Source organism: Ceratotherium simum, chromosome 35 (genome assembly GCF_057802395.1).
Source record: "Ceratotherium simum simum isolate JZ-2026a chromosome 35, ASM5780239v1, whole genome shotgun sequence".
In the NCBI taxonomy this organism is placed as follows: Eukaryota; Metazoa; Chordata; class Mammalia; order Perissodactyla; family Rhinocerotidae; genus Ceratotherium; species Ceratotherium simum.
In genome coordinates this window covers 21,215,273-21,243,266 of record NC_141934.1, presented here as the reverse complement: position 1 = coordinate 21,243,266, position 27,994 = coordinate 21,215,273, and the positions used below count along the sequence as shown (strand labels likewise).

General features: G+C 60.0%; 2 protein-coding genes across 2 annotated transcripts; one reads left to right on the top strand and one right to left on the bottom strand.

The window, feature by feature from the left end:
• The first annotated feature begins 731 nt into the window (after positions 1-731).
• CFAP73 (cilia and flagella associated protein 73) lies at positions 732-7,687 on the top strand. Its single transcript, XM_014787090.2, has 8 exons — positions 732-874; positions 2,420-2,525; positions 3,313-3,417; positions 3,751-3,951; positions 4,492-4,713; positions 5,008-5,166; positions 6,738-6,816; positions 7,427-7,687. The coding sequence occupies exons 1-7, from the start codon at positions 819-821 to the stop codon at positions 6,807-6,809; spliced, it is 921 nt and encodes a 306-aa protein (XP_014642576.1). The 5' UTR covers positions 732-818; the 3' UTR covers positions 6,810-6,816; positions 7,427-7,687.
• Positions 7,674-27,795, bottom strand: DDX54 (DEAD-box helicase 54). Its single transcript, XM_004429958.3, has 20 exons — positions 27,607-27,795; positions 24,621-24,750; positions 23,754-23,824; positions 22,996-23,184; positions 22,837-22,886; positions 21,699-21,740; positions 21,477-21,572; positions 20,681-20,802; positions 20,515-20,576; positions 20,304-20,435; positions 18,951-19,161; positions 16,902-17,036; positions 14,513-14,743; positions 14,347-14,420; positions 13,466-13,669; positions 12,184-12,332; positions 11,980-12,093; positions 10,996-11,100; positions 10,229-10,341; positions 7,674-8,288 (listed from the first exon to the last, which is right to left on the bottom strand). Exons 1-20 carry the CDS (start codon positions 27,778-27,780, stop codon positions 8,056-8,058), a joined length of 2,637 nt encoding a protein of 878 aa, XP_004430015.1. The 5' UTR covers positions 27,781-27,795; the 3' UTR covers positions 7,674-8,055.
• Between the last annotated feature and the right edge of the window lie 199 nt (positions 27,796-27,994).

The following is a 27,994-nucleotide window of genomic DNA, read 5'->3' as shown; positions in this document are numbered from 1 at the left end:
TTCCGGGTGGAGGACCCAGGGGTATCTGTGATGTTACTCTGGGTAACATTTTTTTTCCTTTTTCCTAGTCCCACCCCCCTGCACCAGTGCCGTCTGAAGGATTAAATTAGACGCTCTATGTAGAGTACTTAGCACAGTGTCTGACCCACAGTAATTGCTCAAACTATGTCAGCTCCTCCCTCCCCCCACCTCCTCCAAATACACCTCAGGGGGCCCTTCCAAGCTGGTCCCCACCGTGCAGTGATGAGGGCCCCTCTCTGTCTCCCCAACCAGGCTGGGGGCTCCATGAGACACAGCCATCCCCAGCAAAGGGAGTGGCCCCTCAAAGGGCTGGAATGTAGTGGACCCTCAGCGCGTTGCTGGGGAGTGAACGACCCCCCCCAGGAGTCCGCAAACTGTGGGTGCTCGATCATTTTCTTTTGAGAGATCAACCAAGCATACAGCCACATTGGTGAGGCCCCACCCCACCCAGCCAGGAAGAGGCTTGACCAGACATGGGGCACCAAGAGGGGTAAATTCTCGGCTGAGGGACCCCATCCTCTGCGCTGCACCCCAGTTGAGATGGGGAGTTAGAGCGCTCTCCAGGAGGAGGAGGGGCTGAACCGCTCCCGGCAGCCCCCTCCCTCTCCTCCCAGGGTGCATTCCCCTGGCCACAGGCAGGCAATGGAATGTTGTGTGGTTGGTTGCCCGGGCAACCAAGGCCTGCTCGGTGGCCACCTCCTGGGAGCATGAGCACACCGCCGCACCACCCTCCATCAGAAACCCCCAGGGCTTCCGAGGCTGGTGCAGACTCCAGCCCCGGAAAGCAAGCCGGGAGAATGGCAGTGCCCTGGGAGGAATATTTCCGACTGGCCTTGCAAGAGAAACTGCCGACGTGAGTGGCGCCGAGTGGCAGCGAGGGCTGGAAGGAGGGCCGGAGCGGGTGGGACGGCCCAGCGCTTCTCCCTCCCCCGGGGCCCGGCTTCCTCTGGCAGTTCGTGGTGGGAGATTATTGTCCCCACGTCCCAGAGGAAGAAACCGGGGCTCAGAAAGAAATGGTGATTGCCCCAAGGTCTCAGGGCTAGTGAGATTAGAGCCGGGTCAATAGCCCAGGTCTCTAATCTGTTCCTGACCCCCACCCCATCCAGCTGAGACGAAATCATTTGAACCAAGGTGGGAAGAAATGATTCTGTGACCACTGGCCCCCCTCTCCCTGCACACTCTGCATTTTAAAGGAAGAGGGGAGGAAGCTTGTCCCTTGCCTGCTCTGCGTTCAGCAGTGTGACCGAGGGTCCCAACCTCAGTCTCAGACTCTGTAAAATGGGAAGGTTCCCCTGGACCAGAGCTGGGAAAGCCTTGGTGAATGGGCCGTCAGTGCATCCCTTCTGCTCCCCACACAGCCGACCCTGTGGGGCAGTACCAGCCCCTCCTCTCCCCCGAGAGCCCAACTCCAGATCCCCGCCTCCTCCCGGACCCCCCCCTCAGAGGTCCAACGGGCCTCTCAGTCTCAATCTAACCGCAGCAAGATGCTGATCTCCCCTGCCCCGCCCTCAGCCTTCCATCAGCAACACCCTTCCAGCTCCTAGGTTCACCCTTTCTCATCCCCTCATCACTCCATCAGCTCTGCTCTCAAATTGTGCCCAGACCGCCCCTCCTCGCCTCCCCACTGCAGCCACCCTGATCGGGACATCGTCTCTGCACTATCCCATCACCCCGCCACTGGCCTCCTGCAGCTGCCCGGCCCCTCCTGTTGTCCCTGCTCCCACAGCAGCCAGGGGGACCCCTCCTCTGCTCAAAACCCTCCCATGGCTCCCACCACACTCAGAGTCAAGGCCACGTCCTCCCTCCCCACGGCCCACCGCAGTCTGACCCTCACAACTCGGATCTCAATCCCCATCTCTCCCTCCTCCTCTCTCCCCTCCAGCCACAGTGGCCTCCTCACAGCTCCTTACACACCAAGATCCTTCCCTCGGGGCCTTGGCATTGGCTATTCTCTTGGCCTGGAGTTCCCTGCGGATATCCACATGGCTCACTCCCTCTTCCCCTCAGGGTCTCTGTTCCAGTGTCACCTCCCTACTGAGAGGAAGAGTGACTTTTCCATATCCCTACTGAGAGACTCCCTTCAGTCTGCTTGATTTTTCATCTCAGCACCTACCACGTCCTAGCATTGTTTATTATTATTGTTAGCCTTATGTTCTGTGGCCCCCAGCAGAACGCGGGCTCCTGGGGGCCGGGGGGTTTGTCTGTCTTGTCCTCAGCTGCACCCCCAGGGCCTAGAACGGCGCCTGGCATGGAGTAGGTGCTCAGCACAGCGTGTTGCATGAATGAAGAATTCAACAGCCAGTGGGTGGCTAACGGGGGCATTTCAGGCACTAGTGGGGACATCTGGGGCCCTGACTCTCACCTCCTTCACCCCCACCTCCTCCTTGAGCCCCTCCAGGAAGATCCCCGAGCAGAATGCAGACCAATTCCCGCCGGTGCTGCATCTCCTGGAGAAGAGGCAGGAGCTGGCGGATGCGGACCAGGACCTGCGGGCCCAGAAGGAGGTGAGCCCCCCCGCAGTCTCTGAGACTTTGGGGACCCCAGACAAAAGAAAACGGTGGTGAGCAGGGGAATGGGAAGTGATGGAGCCAACTTATTAGCGACAAGGGCTGAGACGCGTCATTTCACCGGTCTGAGCCTGGGTCTCCTCGTCTGTCAAACGGGGAGATCAGCTGTTGGTGCAAATAAATGTGCACGGAGCACCTGCTACGTGAAGGGCACTGCGTCGGAATCTAGAAGTCTCACCACGGTCGCTGCCCTCATGGGCTCACAGTCTAGAGAAGGAGAAAGACAAGTGTCCAGAGACAAGTGATGGCTCTGAGGGGGGAAGCACCGAGAAGGGACTGTGGAAGCCCAGAGGAAGCCCCTATCTCCACATGAGAGTGGTCAAGGAGGGCTTCCTGGAGGAAGCGATGTCTTAGGGATTGCTGAAGGGCTAGTCGATTTATCCAGCAGAGGAGGACGGGGTGAGGAGGGAGAAACAGGCAGAGGGAACGGCACATGCAAAGACTGGAAGGCAAGGAAAAAACAAAAGTGGTCAAGCGGCTGGAAGACAGAGCGTCAGAGGAGAGAGGGCAAGATGAGGCCCGAAGGAAGGGCAGGGACGCCGGCATGCAGGGGCCGCAGGAGGGCATTGGGGCTTCACCATGGGGCGGGTGGGAGCCATGGGTGGGTTTCAGCAGGGGTGCAGTAATGGGATAGGGACAGGAGACGAGAGAGGTTAAGCGTGAACCTGAAAACTCTGGATGACTTGAACCCCAAACACACACAGACTCCCCACACCCCCCCAAGGTGTTCCAGACCACGATGGCAGCCCTGAAACAGCGCTGGGAACAGCTGGAACAGAAGGAGCGCGAGCTGAAAGGGTCCTTTGTCCGCTTTGACAAGTTTTTGCAGGTGGGTGGAGACTGCTGGGGGAGGCAGGCCACGAGCGCCGAAGACTCACAATCCTGTAGGGGCCAGACAGGTCACGCGAATTTAGAAAGTGGGCTTATTAATAGAAAAGGGAGTGGTGGGAAATGCACACGCACTGCCCGAAGCACTCGAGTTTTTAAAAAGCGTGGGGGAGGAGTGAGGGATCAAAATCAGAGATTCTGGCTGAATGCGGCCCGCGGGCCACCTGTTTGCTACCCACGGCTGGCGTGCGAGTGTTGGGGCGGGGTGGACGGCGAGCCCCGCAGGCTCCCGAGTCCTGAGGGTGGTCGCCTCCTCTCCGCGTCCGCGCCGCAGGACTCCGAGGCCCGGCGCAGCCGCGCGCTGCGGAGGGCGGCAGAGGAGCGGCACCGCGCGGGCCGCCAGGAGGCCGAGGCGCTGCGGCTGCGGATCCAGCTGCAAGAGCTGCAGCGGGAGCGCGCGCGGCTGCAGCGCCGGCGGGAGCGCCTGGAGCCCTGCGCGCGCCTGCTGGGGCACGTGCTGGAGCAGCTGCCCGAGGTGAGCGCCCTGCAGGAGGTGCTGGGGCTCAGCGCCGCCGCGCAGCGCTGGGTGGCCTCGGGGCTGCTTGGGAAGAGTGCACTACTAGAACGCTGACTGTGTGCCGGGAGTCATCACTTACGGAGCACTAACGGTATGCCAGCGGCACGCTTTGTTCTTGCATTCTGCCCACGGCCCAGTGAAATGGGCCCTGTTATTGTCAACCCTATCTTACAGATGGGGAAACTGAGGCTCGGAAAGTTAGTTCTTACTCAAGGACACAGTCTGGAAGCGGCAGCGGGAGATCCAGGCACTCAATAAATATTAGTTGAATAAAACAATGAATTAATATTAATCTCAGGCAGGGAAGCTGATCTAGGCTTGATGATGGAGGTGGGGAGAGCCGGGAGTAACCCCCACGTGTGGGGCAGGGGCTGTGTGATGCCCCATTTCACAGGTGGGCTAACTGCGGGGGCACCAGGGGGCGTGGGCGGGCCAGGCGGCGTGGGGAGGGCAGGAGGCCGCAGGCCCGGGTGAGTCCCCCTCCCGACCCCACCCCAGTTCCAGGAGGTCCCCGAGCTGGTGGCGCGCTTCAGCGGCCTGGCCGACATGCGGGAGGCGCTGAGGCTCACGGCGCGCCGGCGGCTCGCCGAGCTGGAGGAGGCGCGCGCGCGGCTGCAGCGGCTGCGGGACGCCCGGCAGGACGAGCTGCTCCGGCAGGGCCAGCGCCGAGCGCAGCTGCTGGAGCGCCTGGAGGCGGCGCGGGAGCGCACACTGCACTGGGTACGGCCCGCGGCGGGGAGGGGGCGCCCGGCTTCCCAGCCGCCGAGGCTGATAAGAACAGATGGGCAATCCTTACCCCTGAGGGGCAGCTGCACTAATGGGGAGCTTTCAGGAGTCAGAACGCGCTTCTGGGCACTGGAGGCCCGTCCTGCAGACGCTGACAACCCGTTCCTGTACTCCTGTCCCGGAGAGGGCCTGAGGCGTCCGACTGGCGGGAAGTGGGTGGGAATGAGGCCCCAGGCCTCCTCCGGCCGGCTTACACCTGGATCGGGGAGGGGGCGGGGTGTTCTCCAGGAATCCAAGTGGGTTCAGATCCAGAACACGGCCGCGGAGAAGACCCTGCTCCTGGGACGCATTCGGATGTCAGCGCTCAACCTGTTCCAGCTGGTGTGCCAGCATCAGAGGCAGCCACCCGCCCTGGACGTCGAGGACACGGAGGGGCAGCTGGAGCAGGTGAGGGCCTCCTCTCTGTGTCACCTCCAGGCCCCAAACCTCTGGAAACATCATGGTGCCTTGAGTCCCTCCTGCTCTGGGTTAAGCATGACCCCTGTGATCAGAGCCCCTGTCCTAGCGCCACAGACGTGGGCTCGCCGGCCGCGCAGGGCCCCTGCCTGGGCGTCCTGGGTTGGCCTTGGCTCTGATGGTCATCTGCTGTGGCCAGAAGGCAGTCGTAGCCCTCTCTGGGTCTCGGCGCTCCGACTTGTGCAAGAGGGCCAGGGTGTATACTGACCAACACGGATGTTTATGCCAAGAGCCCTTTTCTCCCAGGATCAAACAGCACCCAGGAGGTTGAGACTCACTTTAATTAATTCCTGGGCCTCTGGCTCCCCAAATGGACAGGCCTCGGCTTCCCTAGGGAGGGTGAGGGCGGGGTGGAGCGGTGGTCTTTCTTTCTGCACAACGGCGCCACCAATGTCACTGTGGACCAGGTACGCCGGATTTCCTATCCATCCGGGTTTGCAAGGTTGTAGAACAGGTGACATGGGTTTACAGCGCAGGGAGGAGGGTTCTGATTTGGCACTTCTGTTGTTTCCAGTGGGGACCCAAAGCCTGGCCCCTCTGAGAAGGGGAGCAAACACAAAGGGAGGCACCCCACCTTCCCCCCACCCCCATCCCACTCCTGCCCTGTGCCCAACGGCCAGGATTCCAACCAAACGCCAGGCCCTGGGTCCCCGGAGCACCCCTCTCCGCTGTGTCACATCCCGAGCTGTTGATTGGTGTACACCACCATTCTCCCCGGCGTGGCCCGCGTCCCCTGAGGTACACAGAGACTCTGCTCGATATGAAGGAACAGGCAAAGGCCAGCCCCTTTTCAACAGGCCCTCTGATTCTACCAAGGAGAGAGGCTCATGAGGGACCATGCCTATAACCCCCTAATGCTTCCTAGTTCCAGCCAGGGACTCGCCCCAGTAGGCCACGGCCACTGGCCAGAATTCAGTAACACAGTGCCTTTTTCACTGGATGATTTTTCCAGTTAGCCCCTACTTATGACAAGGGTAACGTTATTGTTTGCCATTTTTGGTGGACAGTTTCCTTCTCAGATGTTTATTTCAGCAACTGATGGGAAGGGAGAGCCCAGGGATGAGGTGACCATCAAGTCCTACCTAGTTCTTGGCAGAGGATCCATGGGTGTTTGTTAAGTTCATATCAAGAAATAAGTTATCAAAACAAAGTAACGGAGGCCCACTCGTGAAGATGAGAGTAGATCATACACCAATGAATGTGACTGATCCAATTAAAAAAAAAAAAGAACCGACATAACTGAAAACACTCATTTCATTCTAACAGTGACAGGCAGCTAGGAAACCGTGAGGGTGTCTGGACCGAATGGTTCGAGAGGCTCAGACAGAGGCTTTTAGAACCCAGAACACTTTAGGGAAGCCCACTGCCCCAGGAACCGTCATTCCTGTCTTCTGATAGGGGTCTCCGGCCCCCACCCCGGCCTTGCAGCCTCCCGAGTATTGGGGGGGGGGGCTGGACAGATGGGGGCTGGGATGTGACTCTGGCCACGTTGGGGACCCTAGGTGAAGCTGTTCATCCTGGACCTCTCCTCCATGCTGGCCAGCCTGCGTCAGACGGAGCCTGTGGCCTCCTAGTGACGAGGTGAGCAGGGGGGAGGGGCCCCTTGGGGGAGAGGAGGCACCACATTGCCTGCCCGGTGCAGGCTGAGGGGCTCTCCCCTGAGAGACGGGAGGGCTGTGCCAGCTCAGACTGCTGGGGGGCGGCCACGAGGGGCGCACAGCAAGCGCTCAGGAAACGTGGGCTACGTGGGGGTGCCAACTCTGCATCCCCCACGTGGCCCAGGACCAGGTCCTCCCTCCCAGGGCGGTGGGGGCAGTAACCAAGCTGATGTTTGTCAGGCGCTTGGAACAGGGTCTGGCACCCGGTAAATTCTAGATGAGTGTTTGGTAAGTAAAGTAAAATAAACAGGAGCAGCAAGAGGGTCACATGGCAGAAACCCGTCCGCGGGGCGCCTGCCCACAAAGGCTCGTCCACTGTGGACGTGCTGGGGGATGGCCAGGCCCGAGAATCCAGCTGCTGGAGGCCACCATTGACCTTCCCAGGACCCCAAACAGGGGCTGGGGCAGGACAGAGGGCAGGGCAGGTTCTGACCTCAGGGTGTGTGGTGGGGGCAGTGTTAACCCCTTCACAGCCAGAGGGGAGCAGCTGTGCCCTCTGACCCCAGACCCCGCATCCCCTCTCCCACCCACAGTCCACTCCCAGGTGCAGCCCGTCCTGGCAGGAGGAAGGGAGACCGCCTGCCGGCTTTGGGGCTCTCCCACCTCAGGCGACTGACTCGTCCTCTGAGCCCCGTCCTCCTCGTCGCTAGAATCGGGACCCCAGCTGGGATCCCATGGGACTTGCCCAAGTGCTCTCAGCTCCTCCGCCACACCTGCTGGGATCTTAGTACCTGGGTCTGTCCCGTCCGACTCCTTGAGGAGACTGCACTCCAGATCCACTAGAGGTGCTCAGTAAAGGTTTATTACATTAAAAATATACCACTGGGCCTTAGGCACTTGGGGTTCAGACCCATGTGGCCATGACCCCTGAACCCAGAACACATGAAAGCAGCAGCAGCCAAGTTGCCAACTCAGGTCTTGGCCTGTCTGGCCTTGCTGGCGAACTCCTACACACCCCTCAAGACCCTGCTCAAATGTCTCTGTCCTGGACAGAGGCAGCTGCTGTCCCTCTGTGGCCATCCGCACTCCTTTTCACGGATGACGGCTCCTGCAGGGAGCTCCCCAGTGCCTGGCACAGGCCAGCACGCAGTGGCATGCAGGGAACACGTGCCGATGTCCACACTTGGGCCAAGCGAGGAGCCGCGGGGCTGGATCACCTTCCTCACATCTTCTTCCTCATCTTGCCCTTCTTGGAGCGCGCGCCCCGGCCGAAGGCGCCCTGCTGCAGCTCCTGGGCGCGGCGCCGGTTGCGGGCGGAGAGCTGCTTGAGGCCCCCGCGCTGCAGGAAGCGCAGCTTCTGGGCTCGGCGCCGCTGCTTCAGGATCTGTTGCTTGGTCTTGAGCTCGGAGCGCACGCGGCCTGCGGGGGCCCCGGGGGTGCGGGGCCGGGATGCACCTGCCGGGACAGGGGTCCAGGGAGCTCAGACTCCCAGTGTCTCTTCTCCTGGCAGTCTCCAGACTGCTCCCCGCCCCCACGCCCATTCTGTGTTCCCTGCGGTGGCCCCAGCGTCTGGCACACAGTAGGTGCTCAATAAAGCTTCAGTAGTCTATTGTGGTCAACAGCAGGGAACCTCAAGCCAGAACTGCCGGGGTTCAAATCCCAGCTGTGACCTCTTGTACCTTGGGCAAATCACTTAACTTCTCTGTGCCTCAGTTTCCCTATCACAAATAATAGCACCTACCTCATGTGTCCTAATGAGGAGTAAATGAGTTAATAGCTGTACAGTGCTCAAAACAAGGCCTAGCCCCAAGTAATGGCCTCCCGAGTGTAACTGTTAGATTATAAATCACTCCACAGAGGTTCATGGAGCACCGCCCCTATGCCGGGCACTGGGACCCAGCAGTGACCGAGACAGACTCTAGCCCCTGTCTCCAGGGACTGCTGCTCTAGGCTTGTGCGATGAAAAAAGACTGCAGCTTAACCTTCCTTCAGCAGGAGAGAAATGAGAGGAGGCCAGAGAGGAAAGGGACTTATCCAAGGTCACACAGCAAAGCGGCAGAGGCACAGGTCAGTGGCCCCGCTCCAGCCTGCTCTCCCGGGTCTCTGCGAGGGCACTTACCCCCGCCTCCCTGGCTCCCCACTAAGCCCTGGGTCCTCGTCCTCCTCCTCCGGCTCCCTCTCCCCGCCCGGCTCCTCCCCACCCACAACAGTGACCTCTGCGGGGCTTCCAGACAGATGATCATTAAGGCGGCCCCAGATGTCTCCACTGGGGCCGGGGCATCACCTCCAATGAGGACAAAGCACCCAGGAGAGAACAGCTGCTTTTCCCGTAGCCCCAGGCTGCCCTCGCCTCCCCAGAACCAGCTGTCCACAGCAGCAGCCTGCTCCCCCCAAGGGAAAACCAGGAGCAGAGGAGGGAGCAGGGAGAGGGCCCGGAGGAGGCAGGGACACATCCACAGAGACAGAGAGCAACGGGGACAGGGAGACACAGAAAGACAGTGAGAGACAGAGACTGGGAGATTGCGTGCGTGCGTGCGTGCGTGTGTGTACGTGTGGAGAGAGAGGAACAGAGACAGTGAGGGAGACAGATAAAGAGACAGAGAGACAGAAAGACAGAGATAAGAGAGAACAGGGAAAGAGAGAGAGAGGGACATGGACACAGAGTTAGAGACGGAAAGAGAAAGAGAGCCGGAGACAGAGAGACCCAGAGAATGAGAGAGAAAGAGGAAGCGTCACAGAACATCAAAGGCAGAAAGCAAGAGAGCCAGAGAGAGAGAAGCAGGAGCTACAACCAGAGCAGGAGAAACGCCGCCAGAGACAGAACACGTGGAGAGCACAAGGAGGCCCCGAGCGAGGCGGAGAGGAGCCACAGGAGCCGGGACAGAGAACGGGCCCAGGCCGAGGGACGCAGACTCACAGGGACACGGAAGAGGCAGGGACCAGCCCTGCAGGTTGGGGGAGACAAGCAGGCGCTAAGGCCGCCCCGAGAGAGCCCCGGGACACGGTCCCAAGCTCCCCTCCCCCCAGGGGAGGCCCCGGCTGGGGAGTGGCAGGCAGCTGGGTGGCCCAAGGCCAGTCACTGCCCTTGTGAGCCACTGCAGTCTACCTGCCCCCAGATCACGTTTGGCTACTCCCCACGTGCCAAGCGGGGGCCTCTCTGACAGCAAGCTCATCCGCAAAGCTAGGGGTGGGCTGGGGCAGGAGCCAGGCCCCAGTCCCCTCCCTTCAGAGCATGTCAGAGGTCATGAGCGTCGCCACCTCATGGCCTCTCTGCCACTTGAACCAATTCAAACCCCACCTTAGCCTGTCACTGGCTGAGGGACCCTGGCCAGATCAAAGAGGACCAAGTCCCCAAGGGGACCACTTGCCAACCTGCGTTTTGCAGGTGAGCCTACCTTGGCCTCGGCCCCACTTCCCGCCTCTTCGCTCTGGGCCCCGCCGGTCGGACGCCCCTTCCTCCTCCGAATCACGGTCATCGATTTTCTGTTTCTGTTTCCACTTCTGGTAGCTGAGAAGCCGCGTTAAGGAGACTGCCTGTGGCATCGTGAAGTCCTTGACACCTCGGGGCTGGGAACAGGGGCCCCAGCAGATACAGTTCCCACCTCTGGGGGTGCGGCGGTAGCGAGCGCTAGGCCCCACCCCTCCCAGTAAGAGGCGTGGTGGTAGAAGGCAGTCGGCCCCGCCCCTTGATCCCGCCCACCTGACATGGGGCGAGGTAGGGAGCACTCAGCCCCGCCCCCTCGCCCCCACCTATAGCAGGCCGGGCGGTAGAGAGCGCTAGGCCCCGCCCCTCACAGTGAGAGGCGTGGCGGTAGAAAGCACTCGGCCCCGCCCCTTGATCCCGCCCACCTGACATGGGGAGAGGTAGGGAGCACTCAGCCCCGCCCCCTCACTCCCACCTATAGCAGGCCGGGCGGTAGAGAACGCTAGGCCCCGCCCCTCACAGTGAGAGGCGTGGCGGTAGAAGGCACTCGGCCCCGCCCCTTGATCCCGCCCACCTGATGGGGAGAGGTAGGGAGCACTCTGCCCCGCCCCCGGCCCCGCCCATTCACAGGAGATGCACTCACAGGCCGCTCAGCCCCGCCCTCTCTCGCCCCCACCTATAGGAGACCGGCTGGCAGAAAGCGCTCGGCCCCGCCCCCGGGCCCCGCCCTCCGGATACAGGTCCCGCTTGTAGGAGCTGCTGATGTAGCGGCCACTCTCAGTCTTGATCTTCTTCTTGTCCTCCTGTCCTGACTGTCCCACAAACCGCTTCTTCTTGCGGTCCCTGCGGGAGAGCGAGCTGGGAGGGCTGCGTGGAGCCAGGCGGCCTGGGGTGGCCGGCTTCCCCCTGACGCTCTCATGGGGTTGTTGGAGGATTCAAGGAAAGCTGCGTGCCCATGTCTGGCATGCAGCAGGTGCTCAATAAAGGCGCGTTCCCTGCCCCGCCTCACCTTTTCCTGGCAGCCCAGGTCTCAAAGGCAGTGTGGGGGTCGTTGGGACTGAGGAGCCTGGGTCAGGGACAGGGGCCCCCTGGAGGGTTCCCAATCCCCCCTCTGCCACCTCCTGGCTCTGTGAACCACAGTCCAGGAGGGAGAAAGGGGTCATGCGCTCTGTCTAGAAGACGAGCTGGGAAAAAGGACAGACGGGGCCAAGACTCCCGTCGTCTGTGATCAAATCAAGGGGACAGGAGTGGGGGTCACTGTCCCTGCTGTGTGTGGTCACACGGGGACAGGGTCATCATCATGGGTCTGTGTGATCACATGGGGACAGATGAGACAGGAGGTCACCGTCCCTGCTGGGTGTGATCACAGGGGGACAGGGTCATCATCATGGCTCTGTGTGATCACATGGGGACAGATCAGACAGGAGGTCACCATCCCTGCTGGGTGTGATCACAGGGGGACAGGGTCATCATCATGGCTCTGTGTGATCACATGGGGACAGATCAGACAGGAGGTCACCATCCCTGCTGGGTGTGATCACACGGGGACAGGATGGGGGTCATATCCACACTGTGCAGGATCAAACGAGGGGTGGGGGTGACATATTTCCTGCTTTAGGGGATCACACAGGAGTCAGGATGGGCAGAGGGTTACATGCCTGTTGTGTGGGACCTGGTGGCAGACGGGTGGCACAGAAGGGCCACGTGCACTCGCTCACTCACCACTTGAGCTGCTGTCGGCCCCTGGTCAGATTCTGGGCGTCGTCCCCCATCAGGTCCAGGACAGCGCCAGCCACCTGCTGCTCAAAGGCCCCCTGGTCCCCAGTGACACTCAGGCTGCAGAGGGAGGGTGGGGAGACGGCGCGGGGTTGATGGGGGGCCTATCAGGTCCCACCTGCCCTGCCCCAGGACCAGCCGGCCACTCACCCCCGCTCGCTGTCGAAGTCCTTGGGCCGGTAGGGGACGTAGAACTCCTGGTCCCGCTGCCGGGCCTCCTCCCTCCGCCTCTTGGCCCCCCGGTCGGAGTCAGGACCCGACTGCTGCCGCTTCTGGCCCACAAGCTCTGTGAAGACGTCCTGGCAGACCGAGGCCACTGTCACCCCTGCAGCCCCTGGGAGCCCACCCGGCCTCCCTACCTACCCCTTGAGGGCCAGGGGTTTCCAGGACTTGAAAAGCTTGGTGTTGCCACTTAGACCCTCTGTCTCCTTATCTGCACATGAAGCACAACCCCCGCCTCAAGCACTGGCAGAGGCAGGCCAGGGGGCTGGGGGGCCTGGGGTGCTGACCAGGACAAGACCCACATTCCAGTCCCAGCTCCGTCCCCAAGCTGTGTGACCAAGGCAGGGCCCCGTCCCTCTCCGGGCCTGGCCTTGCTCTACACAACAGAGCCCAGTCCAGGGGTTTTCAACTGTATTTTTTGGCTACCAAACCCTCAGTCCAAATTAAACATAAGAGGGACGCAGTGGTGGACGAGCAGGCCAAGGACCCCGCCCTCCAGGTGGACAGGGCACCTCTGTGGTCCCCAGCCCTGCCTTCCAGCACGAAGGCCCAGTGTGTGACGTTGCCTGCGTCGTGCCCTCACTGCCGCCAGGAGTCCCTGCTCTGCCCCCTTCTGCCTGCCCCGGGCCTCACGCTGAGGCTGACGGTGATGACGATGACAATAACACAGCCCTCACTGGGAATCCTCCCTGCACTGTCCTGAACCTGCCCAGCGGGCCCAGAAGCAGGTACCAGTCACTCGGCTGCAGTGCCCTAGTCCACTAGGTTCTTAAAATGAACTTTCCTGAGCTCACGTGCTGGCAAAAGCTGACCTGAGCCGACAAGAGGCCATCTAGTTTGCGTGTGTCCCCTCCATGTGGGGACCAGCATGTCTCACTGTAGAACCTCTGATGCATCTGATGGTGACACCCCAGACCCCACTGAGAGTGTCACGTCCCACACAGTGTACCCCTCCAAAGATTCAGATTCCCTAAACGCGCCCGGCCCCAGGGTTTCAGGCGAGGGCTGGTGGACGAGCACCGTGAGCCCATTCTGCAGACGGGAGGCTGGGGCTCTGAGTCCACAAATGTGGTGTCCACAAGTGTCCAAGGTGGACTGAGGTCACCGCATCCGCCCAGCCACTACTCACAGCCCCACGGCCTGCTGGGACTGGACCCACCCCTTCCGCACCCCAGGCCCAGACTCCAGGGTCCCCAGCGCGGGCCTGTACCTCCACGCTCTCCCCCGTCGCCTCCTGCTCCTCAGGCTGCTCCCGCTGCGGCGCCGGACAGCTCGGGGCTGGGCCAGCCGGGCCCTCCTGCCGCTCCTGCCGCCCCTGCTGGAAGCGGGCGATGGCCTTGCGGTCCTTCTGCCGCTTGGCGCGCATCACTTGGCTGCTCAGGTCCCGGCTGGAGGCGTTGATCTCAAAGATGGTCTGCGGAGGGGACACACCAGTCCTTTACCCAGTGGCCTCCTCCTCCCCAGCTCCACCCTCGCCAGCTTGGCGCGCTCTCTACGGCATTCCTTCCCAAGCCCTTGCAACTCTACGAGGCAGATCCCCCCGTTATCTGCAATTCACAGTTAGAAGGAAAGGCCCAGAGAGGGCAAGTAACCTGCCGAAGGTCACACAGCTGGGACAAGCCAGAGCTGGGATTTCAACCCAGGTTCACCTGGCTCCAAAACCAGTGCTCTTAACCATGACACTCTCCAGCTCCTTTTCCCCGATACTGGCTGGCTGGCAGGCTTGCTTGCTCCCGGGTACATCTTTCCTTGCTTTTGTGCACACTTCCCATGGGCACAAGACGGGGCGCCCAGTGGCAGTCAGGAGATGAAAGGCTATCGAAAGCCAGCTCCGCAGGCCTCTAACGGGCCTAGGGTACGTCGCTCCCCTCTGTCAGCCTCAGTCTACCCGTCCTTAAGTGTGGGAAGTGGCTGCCACATGGGGGACCTGCTGGGGACCAGCAGGGATGGTTCCAGGACAAGGGCGTCTCTAGAGCTGCAGATGAGGAAGCTGCAAGCACCCACGAACACCCCTGCTGCGGTCCCGCTGGGGGTCGGGAGCGGGATCAGAGTCGGCAGGCCACGGCCTGCCCGCCCCCGGCCCTCACTCACCGCCCGCGAGCGGTGCTTCTTGATGCCGTCCACCAGCCGCAGCCGCTGCAGCTCCTTCTCTTCCAAGCGCGAGCCTGGCGGGCAGGAGGCGTCAGGCGGGGGACTGGTCCTGCAGGGCCCGCCCCCGCCCCCTGCCGCCCGCCCCCCGCCCCGCACAGGGACTCACTGAAGAGGGGGTGCAGGCCCAGCCCCGCGAGGTCCAGCTCCTTGGCCCTCTTGACGGACTCGGGCGAGGGCGCCGGCCGCGAGCGCACGTACTGCTGCTGGGCGTTGTTGGCCACGCGGCCCAGGCCCCGCAGCTCCAGCGACGCCTCCAGGGCGTTCCGCAGGCCGCAGTCCTCGTCGTCCAGCACGCTCTGCGGCACCCGGCCCAGCACGCCGTCCGCGCCGACTGCACCTGCCACCCCACCCCACACAGAGCCCGGTCAGAGGCCCACCTGCCCCCTCTGGCCCTGAATCACGAGACAATCCCCACAAAGGAAACCATCACTAGCGGGCAGCTCCTCCAGCCAGACACCCGAATGCATCAGAGTGGGGCCACAGGTTACAGCCCGCGGGCCGCTGCCTGTTTTCATAAACACGGTTTTATCGGAACACAGCTCTATCTACGCGTTTCTGTACTGTCTATGGCTAATTCTGCACCACAAGCGCAGGGCTGAGGAGCCGCCCTGGATTCTATGACCCGCAGAGCCTAAGACAGTCACCCTCTGGCTCTCCACAGACCACTGAATCTCCAGAACAATCCACATTACAGATGAGCAGACTGAGGCTCAGACGAGGTTAAATTACCTACCCAGGGTTGCCCAATGCGTCAGGGGCAAAGCCAGGATTCAAACCAATCAGACTCAGTAATGATAACAGCAACGTTAACTACAGTACTAAATAACAGTAACAGTAACGCCAGGAAAAACCAACATTGAGACTTCCTACGTGCCAAGCACTGTGCCTGTTTTTTTCTTTTGTTACGTCTTTTCATTTTGCAAAATCCACAGGAACAGAAGGGAGAGTGTGAAGAAATTCTGTGTCCCCATCACACACCTTCATCACCAACATTCTGCACACCCTGCAAGGAAGGCACCGAGGAGCCATTCTGGAGATGAAGGACCTGAGGCTCCTAGCGGCTGAGCGACTCCTCCAGGAGCCCACAGTCAGGGGAAGGGGCAGAACTCACCCCCGGCACCGAGTCGAGAGCCTGCCCACCCACCATCTCTGGATGGAGCCGGCCCTGGCCAGGCTGACAGCCTGGCTAGCTTGGGGCAAATGCAGGATGGTGTCCACCTAAAAGACACCTGCTCCCGGGGGGCTTCTGCGGGGACGCCGTGTGGGCGCTCCTTCCCTCTCTCCGCCCCTCCAGCTCCAGAATCTCCATCGGGATAACGGGCCGAGCAGCTCAGCCGCAGAGCTCCTGATGCTCCGAAGCACGGACACGGCACGCAGTAGGTGCTCAGTGAACGTGTGCGGGGCTGTGTGCTGTCTCCTGGCCCTGAGCACGGGGTCCATTCACACCTGGCTCCCCGCCTGCCACTCTGCCCCTGGGCCCAGGACAGTGCCAGCCACACAGACGGGGCTCCCCCGGCACCTCCTCGTCGGCCCACACTCTTTGCTAGGCCCCCAGGGAGGCCCTTCGCATTTGCTCTCTTCAAGGCCCCTCTTCCAACCCGCCCTGCGAGGAGCCCCACCTCCGGTGACCCCACGCTCCCCTCCTCCCCACTCACCGCCCCTCCCTGTGCTCTCACAGGGACCCAGGCGGCTCTGGGCAGTCTGCTCCCAACGGCCTCCAGGCACAGGTGTCCCGGGCAGGGACGGCACCGCGGAGCCACAGCCTGGCTGAGGCAGTGGGGACCCGGGACTCTGAGCGGCTGGGCTGGCCGTGCTCTCTGCTAACTACCGGCTGGGGCACCCTCACCTCAGCAATCTGGGCATGGGGCTCTGGCCAGACCTGAATCTTGGCTCCCCCCTCGCTGCTCCGTGACAAATAACTGGGGACGAGTGGCCTGGCCTCATCTGTAAAGCAACCCTCCCCAGGTCACAGGCGGACGTACAAGACAATGTGTGTTAAGGGCCTGGCGCACAGTAGGCCCACAGATGGAGAGTGTCACAATTGCCGTTGCCCGCCCCACAGAGGATAAAAGAACATTCTGTGAGCGTGGCCTGAGTGAGCCGCAGTCTCTTCCCATGCTGAGCTCCCTGAAAACTCAGTCAAATGTAGGGTCTCAAACAGACGCCTGCAGGGGCCAGGCGGACGGCACAGGTGAGGAGCAGGCAGGTGGCAGCCACAGTGAACCGGGGGGCCCATCTATCGAGGGCGCCACCTGCCTGCTTAGTGCTGCCTCAGTGGTAACCTCAGAAAAAGGCAGACTCAGCACAGCCAGATCTGACCGTTTTCCAACAGACACCAGAAATCTGGATTTTCATGTGAAATCCTGAGTTTAAAATACAAGGACCTTCTCCTGGGGTCAAACCCAGCCCCACCCCCTCCCAAAGCCAGGACAGCTTCACCTCCACCGGCACCATGACTCCTCGGGGACCCCAGCACCACCGCAGCCTCCACTCACCTGAGGGCTCCTCGTGGGGGCGGGCGAGGGTGAGGGCGCGGCCCAGGAACAGGTGCAGGTCCAGCAGGTAGGGGACCTCGTCCGGGGCCACGAAGGAGTAGGCCGTGCCACTTCGGCCAGCCCGGGCCACACGGCCTGCAGGAGGAGGTGGTCACGGTGGAACAAACACAAAGGACCCCACAGCCCAGCACGAGGCCCGCCAGCCCAGGCCCAGGCCTCGCTGAGCTGCTACGAAAGGGGAAAGGACACTAATGGTTGCTGGGGCTACCTGCACGAGAGTGCGTGAGCCAACGGTGCTCTGGGAAGTTGGCGGAAATAAAGACAAGGCACTGCTCGTTATCAGTATCAAAAGTCTTCAGCATCCCCACTTGGGGTGATTTTCCCCAAAGAAATAACCAAGGATGCAAAGATTCGCCGGCAGGGATGTCTATGGCAGCGCTGCCTGCAAGAGCTGCAAGGTAGGAATGACTTAAAGACTTAATGACAGAAGACTGGGTAAGTTAACTAGCTGATGGCCACACCAGCGGCCAAACCCGGCCCCCTGTCTGTCTGTGTAAATAAAGTTTTATTGGCACAGAGCAGTGCTCCTTCATTTACATATTGTCTCTAGCTGCCTTCATGCTACAACAACAGAGATTAGTAACAGACAATAGGGCCCAGAAACAATTTGCCTGCCCATCACAGAATGACGTTCAATGGGGAATGAAACACACGCGTGTTGTACACTGACGCAAGACAGAGGTTCAGGAAAGAGCGTCCAGTGTGGAGTAAATCCACGTGCACATCACCTTTCGGCTTGTTCCTGCATCTTGCAGAAACCAAGTGTCAGCACACTGGAAGATTCGTTTGGGGTGCTCTGATTTACACTGTTGGTCACCGAGCGCATGAGAAATTCCCTTTGGGGGTGCGGGGACCCCTCAAGGAATGTGCAGAGCCAGCTCCGCACAGAGCAATGGAAACCAGGGCAGAGCACATGGCGACCAACAGGGGGACAAGCCCCCAGACCCGTGGCTGGAGACCCCGATGGAGGCCTTCCACACACCCCAACTGAAGGTCGAACCACCTTGAACCCCTCTCCTGGCCCACCACAGGCAGCCCAGATTGACTTATTCAACGATGTTCAATCACGTGCAGAACAACTCAGAGGAACTGCCTGCTAGATCCTTCTCTCTCACACACATATTTAATCTACCTGTATTTATAAACGTGATACGCACGTTCATGAGATAAAATAAGGCAAAGAAAGTAGAAGGGTGGTTGCAGGGGCCGGGGCATGGGGAGTTAGCATTTCACGGGGGCAGAATTTCAGTTCGGGAAGATGAAGAGTAAAATTTCTGGAGGTGGATGGTGGTGACGGCTGCACAACAAGGTGAATGAACTTCATGCCACTGAACTTACACCCCAAAATGGTTAAAACGGTAGTTATATGTTATGTATATTTTACCACAATTTAAAAAAAGAAAGTGGAGGCAGCAGCAAAGGACATACCAAATGACAGCCATGTCCTCACAGAGGCAGCGAGGGACCGTGGTGCAGAGGGGGCTTTGAGATGAGATTATCTGGGTTCTGATCTCAGCCACCCCACTCTGCTGCCTCTATGACACCTGGCCAGTCATTAACCTCTGTGCCTCAGTTTCCTCATCTGTAAAGTGGAGCTGATGCTGCTGGGACCCACTTGCGTGGAGCAGGAGGCAGAGGGATCGGGTGTTGTTTAAGGTTGGAAAGGTCCCAGGGGAGACGCTAAAAAGACAGTTTCAGGGAGAAGGCTGCACGGCGGGGGGGGCTGCGGAGCCACATGATCAAGCACCACGATGGGAGAGAGAGAGAGAAGCCCAGGACTGGGGACTCCAGACAGCCGGAGAATCGCCTCCTCAGAGCGGTGGGGCTGCCCCTCAGTCATGCCCGGGCCGTGCCCCCGACAGACGCAGACTGACTGGTCCCTTCCCTGGGACTCCGTGTCCCTCCCAGAGCAGCAGGAGTGGAGCCCTGCGCCCCCGACTCCCAGCAGGACACGGCGCCCCCGCGGCCCGCTCCCCTCGGGCTCCTCACCCACGCGGTGCAGGAAGAGCTTGCCCTTGGCGGGGAAGCTGTAGTTGACAACGTTGTCCAGCAGCGGGATGTCCAGGCCCCGGGCAGCCAGGTCGGTGACGATGAGGGCGGAGCACTTGCCGTGCGTGAACCTGGCGAGGTTGATCTTGCGCGCCGTCTGGTCCAGGGCGCTGTAGATGTGGGCGCAGCTCACCCGCTGCGTCGTCAGCAGCTGCTCAGGGTGGAGACGAGATGGGGGGAGAGAGTTAAGGAGGGGACTCGCTAGAGGAGAGGAGAGGAGGCTGGGCCACAGCAGGGGCTGCCATGACGCGGTGATAAGACCATGGGTCCTTGGTTTGAATCCCAGCTCTGCCGGGTGACCCCAGTTTGGTATCTTCATCAGTACTAATGGGGTACTCATCACCTGCCACCTCTCTGCAGGGCTGTTTGAGCATCAAAGGACACGACATGTACAGAAGTCTCCCTTAAGGAGGTTGCAAGTGTCACCCCAGGTCACAGCTTCATCCTGACTCTGTCACTAACAAGCTGTGTGACCTTCAGCAAATTACTTAACCTCTCTGTGCCTTCACTTTCCTCACCTGTAGAATGGGGAGAATAACAGTTTCCGCTTTGTAGCTCTGTTATGAGGATTAAATGAGTTAACACATCCACGGTGCTGAGAACAGGGTCTGGAACATAGGCAGCACCGTGAAAGTGTTAACTGCTCTTTAAAAATTACCATTGTGGTTTTATTCATCAGTGACCCCAACAGCTGCACGGAGGAAGCACCGTTAAATGTGTGTCAAGCAAGTGAAACCCAGCCAACTGTGTCCTCAGACAACAGGGCCAGGTGTGGCTGGCCCGGGTGGCGGCCCTGACTGGGAAGGGGCCTGCAGCCTTCGGGGCGCCAGGTTCCCCCACACTGTGACCTGGCCGAGGGTCACGGGTGTGCCCGTATGGAAAAACCAGTCAGGCTGCGCACGTCAGACGTGAGCACTTCACACAGCGCACAGCACGCAGGCATCCTCAACTTGAAAAAGAGAAATACACAGAACACTGGAAATCTACAGAAAAACGACAGGATGGAGGAGGGGGGAGAGCAGATGAATCACGACCGGCTCTGAGTCGATAACTGAGCTCCCGGGAGCTCATTATGCTATGTCTGACTTTAGTACGTGTCTGAAATCTTTTGTAATAAAAAGTTTAAAAGGATAAAGGCCTGAGCCCTGGCCGGGCCCGTGCCCTGCTCTGGTGCTGCCCTCTGGTGCCCACACAGGGAACTGCAGCTCCAAGCTCGTGACAGAGGTGCTGGTCCCCAGTGGGGACGGTCCGGGTGTGTCATCCCCACCCCGGCCCCATCAGGGCCCCGCTCACCTCGCTGAGGTATTCGGCGTGGTGCTTCGTGGCCACGAACACCACCGTCTGGTCCTGGGGCCGCACCACATTCCGCAGCAGGTGGAGCAGCACGGCGGCCTTGGTGTCCTCGCGCGCCAGGAAGAAGGAGGTCTGTGGGGAGAGGGGCCACACGGGTTGGCTCTCGGGGCCCTGACCGCCGGTCTGGGAGGGGGCGCGGGCAGAGCCTCACCTTGAGCTGCTCGTTGAGTTTGGCGTCCACATCTAGGCGGATGAGCACAGGCTCCGTGAGGCCTGCAGTGGGCATGGAGGAGTTCGGGGGAGTCACTGAGAAACAAGCCGCCCCCCAGACCCCCAGGCCCCGACCCACGTCCCAGCCCCACGCCCCGGTCACTCACCCGCCCGGGCGAACTCCACCAGCAGTTTGGGCAGCGTGGCGGAGAACAGGACCGTCTGGTGGCCCCCGGGGAGGCGGCCGATGATTTCCTGCAGCTGCTCTGCAAACCCCATTTCAAAGAGCCTGGGAGGGCAGAGAGCAGGACGGGATCAGGAGAGGGGCTTCCATTCCAGAGAGTTCCAAAGCTCAGTCGTCCCTGCCCCCACCACGTGGCTGCCACACGGACTGGCGCCTGCCTCTCGTGTTTCTTCACCTCGGCTCACTCTCCTCTATGTGACAACCCGCCCTTAGCAGTAATGGCCTTGAGACCTCGGGTCTGTTCTCAGCTGTTTCCTGCAAATCATGTTGAAATAAACGGCAGCGGCCCTCACTCCGTGCCAGGCCAGTTCTAGGTGCTTTATGAACATCAGTTCCCCTAGGCCTCACGGTACCCACAGGTGCGTGCTATTTTATCCCCATTCATAGTTAAGGCCACAGAATCTGGAGACTTACCGGAGTTCACAGAGCCAGAATTGGATCCCACCCAGTCTGGGTCCAGTCTGTGCTCTCAGCTCTGTGCTACTTTCTCTCTCTTTGAAATCACGGTTTGCTGTTTTATTATTCTTTTCAATATTCCCAAAAGTAATACAAAATAACAACTGTGGGTCCAGGGAGTGGCAGAGACCGGCACTGCCTGTGGTGTGTGGCCCACGTCTGGGGAAACGCTGCTGCGATCCCGGCCACACGGGTCCCCCTGGCAGAGCCCTTCCTCCTGGCCAACCTGGACACGAGTGCACGGGCTGTCCCTGCCGCCTCACCTGTCGGCCTCATCGAACACCACGTACTCCACGCTCTGCAGCTTCAGGTTCATCTCCACAGCCACGTGCACCAGGCGTCCAGGGGTAGCGATGATTCTGGAAGGGGGTGTGCAGGCCAGGTCACGCAGGGCCAGGCCCACCAGCAGAGCCCTCCTTTCACTCCCCAGCCACTGGCCCTCTGGGAAGGGACCCCAGAGCATCACCCCCAATCCAGAGACTCACATGTCGGGATTTTCATGCAGGGCCGCAAACTGGTCTTCCATTCTAGGGAGAAGGGGAAGGTCAGCTTGATAGACAGGTCTCCTTAGTCCTCCCCCTTCCCACAACCACACACCCAGGGGAGTGCCACCCCCGACCCCAGGCTTGCAGCTGGGGAAAGGCTATTGCTGAGATGCTAGGCAAAGGCATTGCCCTGACAAGATATAAGTTCAAACATACAAAAGGATGGATACAATGAAGAAGTCCCCGAAGAGATGGGCTCAGTCCCAGAACCCTCCTCACTCCCTCTCCAGAGAGCAACAAAGCTGCCTTGACCCAGAGCGCCACCTAGCAGCTAACCCTGGAACCGCCAGCTCCACTGCGAATCCAAGTTTCCTGGATCCCTATGTCCTTGTTCTTAAACCTTCTGAGCAAACATCCCTAACTTCAGCCTCCTCTGAAACACCCTTGGGACACCTGTAGGAGCCAGAATTCTGGGCCAGGCCTAGCCCAGGGAGGCACTTCTGACAATCATGAGCCTAGAGATAATAAATTACAACATAAGCAGAAGAGCACGGAAGAGGAAAACCCTCTCTCAGAATCAAGAGCGACTGGTGACAGCGACATCCCGACAGAGGAATAAGGAAGGGGCTGCCCTGTGAGGCAGACACGGTGAGCCAGGGATGGGGCGGGCCGGAGACCGGGTTCCAATCTCGGCTCTACTATGAGATCTCTGTGGCTCTGGGCCCATCACTGCCTCAATCTGCTCTTCTGCAAAGCAGCTGTGGTGCTGCCACCAAGCAAGGATGGAACAGGCCCCTCGGGAAAGAGGCATTTGCAAATCTGAGCTATTGCAAACACGTCTCCATTTCGTGCCTCCCACTTTTAACTGACCCACAGCTAGGCATATTACAACACACACAACTAAGCTATGCATTTAGGCGACCCTGTGCACCGCCAGCTCTCAGGAGCCTCAGAGCCCTTGCTGGAGCTGCAGAGCTGCAGTGGGAAGTTTCCTTTGGTGTTGTACCACCTGTCTCCCGCATTAGTTTTTTTGGGATGTGCAGAGAAGTTGCTGTTATTAACAAGCAACACAGACTCAGCCCATCTGACACCCTGGAGGCACAGGGCATGCCTGTGTGCACAGGGTGAGGGGTCTTACTTGTCTCCGCCCAGGATCAGGGCAGTCTTTAGGCCCGTGAACTTGCCCAGCTGTGGAGAGAGAGACAGAGAGAGAGACAGATGGTGAGGGGAGATGACTCAGCCCACCCAGGCCTCCCGACTGCTCCCAGCTCAGCCCAGCCACGCCCAGCCCACACACCTCCTTGGTGAACTTCATGGTCTGCAGAGCCAGCTCTCGGGTGGGCGAGAGGACGAGGGCACGGGCCCCAGTCTGGGCACTGCGGGTCTTGAGCCGCTCAAACATGGGGATGAGAAAGCAGGCCGTCTTGCCACTGCCCGTCCGGGCCATGGCCACCACGTCCTTGCCGTCCAGGATCACGGGGATGGTCTGCAGGGAGATCAGTGGGGGAGAGGCGGAGTCAGCTCCTGCACCCAGGCACCACGAGACCCAGAGAGGGAGGCCCCTGGGGAGCGGGCCAACCAGGGGATTTCAGCAAATGGGAAAGGGCCCTCGCCCAGCTCTGATCCCGTTCTTGCCAAAGCTGGTTTACACACCTCCAGGGACGAGCAGCTCACTACTCCCAACTCTTTCCACTGTTGGAACATCCTCCTTCAGGTTAAGCCAGACTCTACCTCCCTGTCTAGCCCTCCTTCTCAGGACCCCAGAGAAACAGCTCCCTCTCGGCTAAATGTCTGAGGACAACACTCAAAAGCCCCAGGTATAACAGGGTGCCTGTGAGCTGCCCGGGCAGGGGTTCAGCAGTGGGCAGCCCTAGGGAGGCCAAATGGCAGAGGCCCAGGGTCAAGTCTCCACTCTGCTGGGCCCCACTTTCTCTTCCTGTAAGATGGGCGAGCTGTGTGGGCTTCAGCGACAGATGTGAGAGCTGGGATAAGGGGCAGCTGTCAAGAGGCCAGACAGGAGGGTCAAGTCCCTCACCCCTCCTCCCAACCCCGTACCTTCCTCTGGATGGGGGTCGGCACCTTGTAGCCCTTCTTCATGATGCCCTTGAACACTGGGTAGCTCAAGCCTGGAAAAGACACAGGAATGGCCAGGGCGCTGGGGGCACCCACCCCACCACACACAGAAAACTACACACGCCAACGACTATTTCATCAACAAGGAAACAGCAAGAGAAAAAGAAAAAGGATAAAGCAAAACTGGTAGATTGAGACTTAAGAGAGAAATTTAGGGGGCCGGCCCAGTGGCGCAAGTGGTTAAGTGCGCACGCTCCGCTACGGCGGTGCGGGGTTCGCCGGTTCGGATCCTGGGCGCGCACTGACACGTTGCTTGGCAAGCCATGCTGTGGCGGCATCCCATATAAAGTGGAGGAAGATAGGCGCAGGTGTTAGCCCAGGGCCAGTCTTCCTCAGCAAAAAGAGGAGGATTGGCAGATGTTAGCTCAGGGCCGATCTTCCTCACAAAAAACAAACAAAAAGAGATAACTTTACCGACTGTGGGGTATGAATCTTACATGGATTCTGGTTTGAACACGCCCTTAAGGCCAGGAGACAAGTGGGGTGTGAATGCTGACGGGTCTCGGAGAGTACTGAGACGCTGTGTGTTCGTTTTAGGGGAAGTCAGGGCCTGCGTCTCTTGGAGGTGCGTGGGGAGTGTTCACGGATACAGGAGGTCTGGGATCCACTTCAGAATCCTCCGGGATGATGGGGACAAGGGGGAGGGGCAGGGAGAAAATGTCTGGGGCCTCCATCTAACCCGGCACCGACCACAGTGCCTGGCCCAGAGCAGACACCGCCCCAGAGCGCAGAGGGCACGACGAGCCCCTGCCACTACTCCCCCAAGTCCTGGGTGCCTGGCTCACCCACCCATGGACTGGAAGCCTCCCGACTTCTTCTTCTTCTTGTTCTGGGCCCGCACCATCTCCCGCGTGTCCGGCTCCACATCAGAGTTGCATTCTGAGGTGGGGAAGGTGGGCAGGGGTCGGCCAGGTCCCAGCTGGGAGGGAGGAACAGAGACAGCGTCACTCCAGCACAATCATACCCCTGGGGAGACGGGGGCTGTCCTGTTGCCGGTCTGCCCCCATTCAAGCCAATGACGCTCCTGCCAGATCACACGACTTCTCCGCTAAAGGGCTCTCCTTTGACTCGGCCAGGACAGGGCAGAGGGTCGGCGAGTGGGCTCTGCGTAGACGGCCTGGCTTCCACTGGGTCACTTACCAGCTGTGAGACCTCAGGCAAGGGACTCAGTCTCCCTGAGCCTGTGTTTCCACATGTGGAAAACGGGGAGGACAGGAGCATATGCCTCACGGGGTGTCGTGAAGACTAAATGGCTAAGTGCAAAGCTGAGACCGGGGCCCAGTGTCATCATCACCATCATCATCATCACCACCATCGTGGCCTGTCACTCACAGCCTCAAAATTAAAAACTCCAGGGGCCGGCCCCGTGGCTTAGCGGTTAAGTGCACGTGCTCTGCTACTGGCGGCCCGGGTTCGGACCCCGGGCGCACACCGACGCACCGCTTCTCCGGCCATGCTGAGGCCACGTCCCACATACAGCAACTAGAAGGATGTGCAGCTATGACATACAACTATCTACTGGGGCTTTGGGGAGAAAAAGGGAAAAAAAGGAGGAGGATTGGCAACAGATGTTAGCTCAGGGCTGGTCTTCCTCAGCAAAAAAAAGAGGAGGATTAGCATGGACATTAGCTCAGGGCTGATTTTCCTCACAAAAAAAAAAACTCCAGAGAGCCAATCTAAACATCTACTATGTGTGAGAGACTAGACTTTTCCAAGCTGCCCTGCCCCCCCATCCCCTTTCTGACCCATTGCCCCTCCCCAACTCTGGCTCTCTCGCGCTGGCCTCCGTTCTGCCCTTCCAGGACCCACCTGTCCTAGCACAGCCAACTCCAACCCAGACACCACCCCTGGGGAGCCTTCTCAGATTACAGGGCTGTCCCTTTCCTCTCAGAAATAACAGTTACGGAGCACTAATTCACAATAACGCACAAAACGTTCATGATACTTACCATAAGCCAGTGCTGCTCTGAGCATTCATATAAATTAACCCCCTTAACCCTGACGACAACCCTGTGAAGTAGGTATTATTATTTAGTCCATTTTACAGAGAAGGAAAAGCACAGAGAGGTGCAGTGACCTGCCCAAAGGCACACAGCCAGCAAGTGGGGGATCAGGGACTTGAACCCTGGCTTCAGAGTCTATGTTCTTTCCATTGTGACCCTCTGTGGTCCACTACAACCGTGTAGGTCAGGGCTGCAGCCTGTCTAGTACAGCTCATGAGCTAAGAATGGTTTTTGCATTTTAAAGACTGTAAAAAATCAAACACAGGAGACAGTGTGACCTCATATGGCCCCTGCAAACCCTAATATTTACCATCTGGTTCTTTCCAGGAAAAGTTCGCCAACTTCTGCTCTAGACACATGAAAACAAAGGGCCTGGAACATGTTGGTGCCCCGGCAATATTTACTGAACGAGCAGAACGTAAGAACACTGTTATTGATTCCTTTCAACAGTCTTTGAGGCACATATAATCATCTGCCTTCTATACATGTGGAAACTTCTGCCTTCCACAGATGTGGCACAGAGAGGTTAAGCAACTTCTCCAACATCCCACAGCCAGTACGGGGTTGGGGCAGATTTGAACACAGGGCTGGGCCGACCCCGTGGCTTAGCGGTTAAGTGCGCGCGCTCCACTACTGGCGGCCCGGGTTCGGATCCCGGACGTGCACCAACGCACCACTTCTCCGGCCATGCTAAGGCCGTGTCCCACATACAGCAACTAGAAGGATGTGCAGCTATGACATACAACTATCTACTGGGGCTTTGGTGGGGGGGATAAATAAATAAAATTAAAAAAAAAAAAGAACATAGAGCTGCGCCAGGGCAAAGCCTCTGGTCTGAGCCACACAGACGGGCTGCTCTCTGGTACTTTCTACCTCTGCCTTCCTATGCTGTTCATTACCTTTAGCAATTTCTCCACATCTATAGAGCACCCACTGTGTGCCAGACACTGGCTGGGTTAGGGCGGGCAGGCAGCAGAATAAGGTCCCGTCTGGCCCCTGCCTTGGAGGAGCATGGATCCTTCTCTTCATATAAACGCCCACTCTTTCATCTGCTTACCCGGGGCCTCCTCTGTGCCAGGCACCGCTGGGCGCAGGGCTGTGGGGAACAGTGGCTCTTTCGCCCTTTTGGTCATCTGCATACAGCTGGCACCCAGCAACGGACATAGCACAGGCCTTGGAAACAGTCAGCACGGAGTTTGAAACCTGGCTCTCCCACTCACAAGCTGTGAGGTCTTGGTCAAGTTTCTGAGCCCCTGCGGGCCTCAGTTTCCTTCTCTGGGGAAGGAGGAAGACAGAACTGGGCTCACAGGGCTGGTGTGCGGATTAAAGGATAAGGCTTGGAAAGCTCTCAGCACGGGGCCTGGCACGTAGGAAGCGGTCAACAAACGCAAGCTTAATTTACGTATCGTTACTCTCCCAGAGGTTTGGGGGCGTCACTGTCTCAAGCCACCGGGTCTGGCCTCCCCTTTATCCAACCTGCCAAGAACGCCGCAAACTCTCCAAGTCCGCTCTGCGGCACCCGCACTTTTCATTGGACGGATGGGCACTAGGGCCCGCCCCCCGGCAGGAGGCAGCCAATGAGGGGCGCGCGACCGCACGCCGGCAGGAAGGGCCGCAGGCCTGGCCCCCGGAGAGCGGAGGCCCGGCCGCCAGGAGTGTCCGGGCCGCGAGACACGTGCTCGGGCCGGCGGGCCTGCCGCGACCCCGGCCGGCGCCTCCCCCCGCCCGCGGCCGGGCCCGGGCTCCAACGGGCGTCCCGGCCCCGCTCCCACCTTCTGGGCCCGGGCGTCGTCCTCCTCCTGGACCTCAAACTCGCCGTCCTCCGAGTCGCTGCTGCGGGCCTGGGGGGCCGCGCCCCGGCGCCGCCGGAGCCCCTTCTTCTTCCTCCGCTGGGCCATGGCCGCGCGGGACCGAGGTCCGGGCGCCGGGCGCGTGCCGGCCGCCATGCGGGCCGGCGCAGGAGTGGGGGGCGGAGCCTGCGGGGCGAACCAACGGCGCGGGGGGTCCGCGCGCCCCGGCTGCGCCTCCCACTCCGCAGCCCCCGGAGGGGAGGCACACAAGCGCTCAGACGCACACACACGCCCCCCTGACGGGCGAGAGGCCCCTCTCCGCGGCTTTGGGGGAGTCCGGGGGCGTCCGGAACGGGGCGTCCCCCCCCCC

Excerpts from the sequence above, each read along its gene's own strand:
- CFAP73 (XM_014787090.2), top strand. The coding sequence starts at position 819 with ATGGCAGTGCCCTGGGAGGAATATTTCCGACTGGCCTTGCAAGAGAAA. Across the intron at positions 875-2,419 it reads TTGCAAGAGAAACTGCCGAC|GAAGATCCCCGAGCAGAATG; the intron begins GTGAGTGGCGCC and ends GAGCCCCTCCAG. Across the intron at positions 4,714-5,007 it reads GGGAGCGCACACTGCACTGG|GAATCCAAGTGGGTTCAGAT; the intron begins GTACGGCCCGCG and ends GGTGTTCTCCAG.
- DDX54 (XM_004429958.3), bottom strand. The coding sequence starts at position 27,780 with ATGGCGGCCGGCACGCGCCCGGCGCCCGGACCTCGGTCCCGCGCGGCC. Across the intron at positions 20,577-20,680 it reads GGTGGAGTTCGCCCGGGCGG|GCCTCACGGAGCCTGTGCTC; the intron begins GTGAGTGACCGG and ends TGCCCACTGCAG. Across the intron at positions 10,342-10,995 it reads AGCTCCTACAAGCGGGACCT|CTACCAGAAGTGGAAACAGA; the intron begins GTATCCGGAGGG and ends GCGGCTTCTCAG.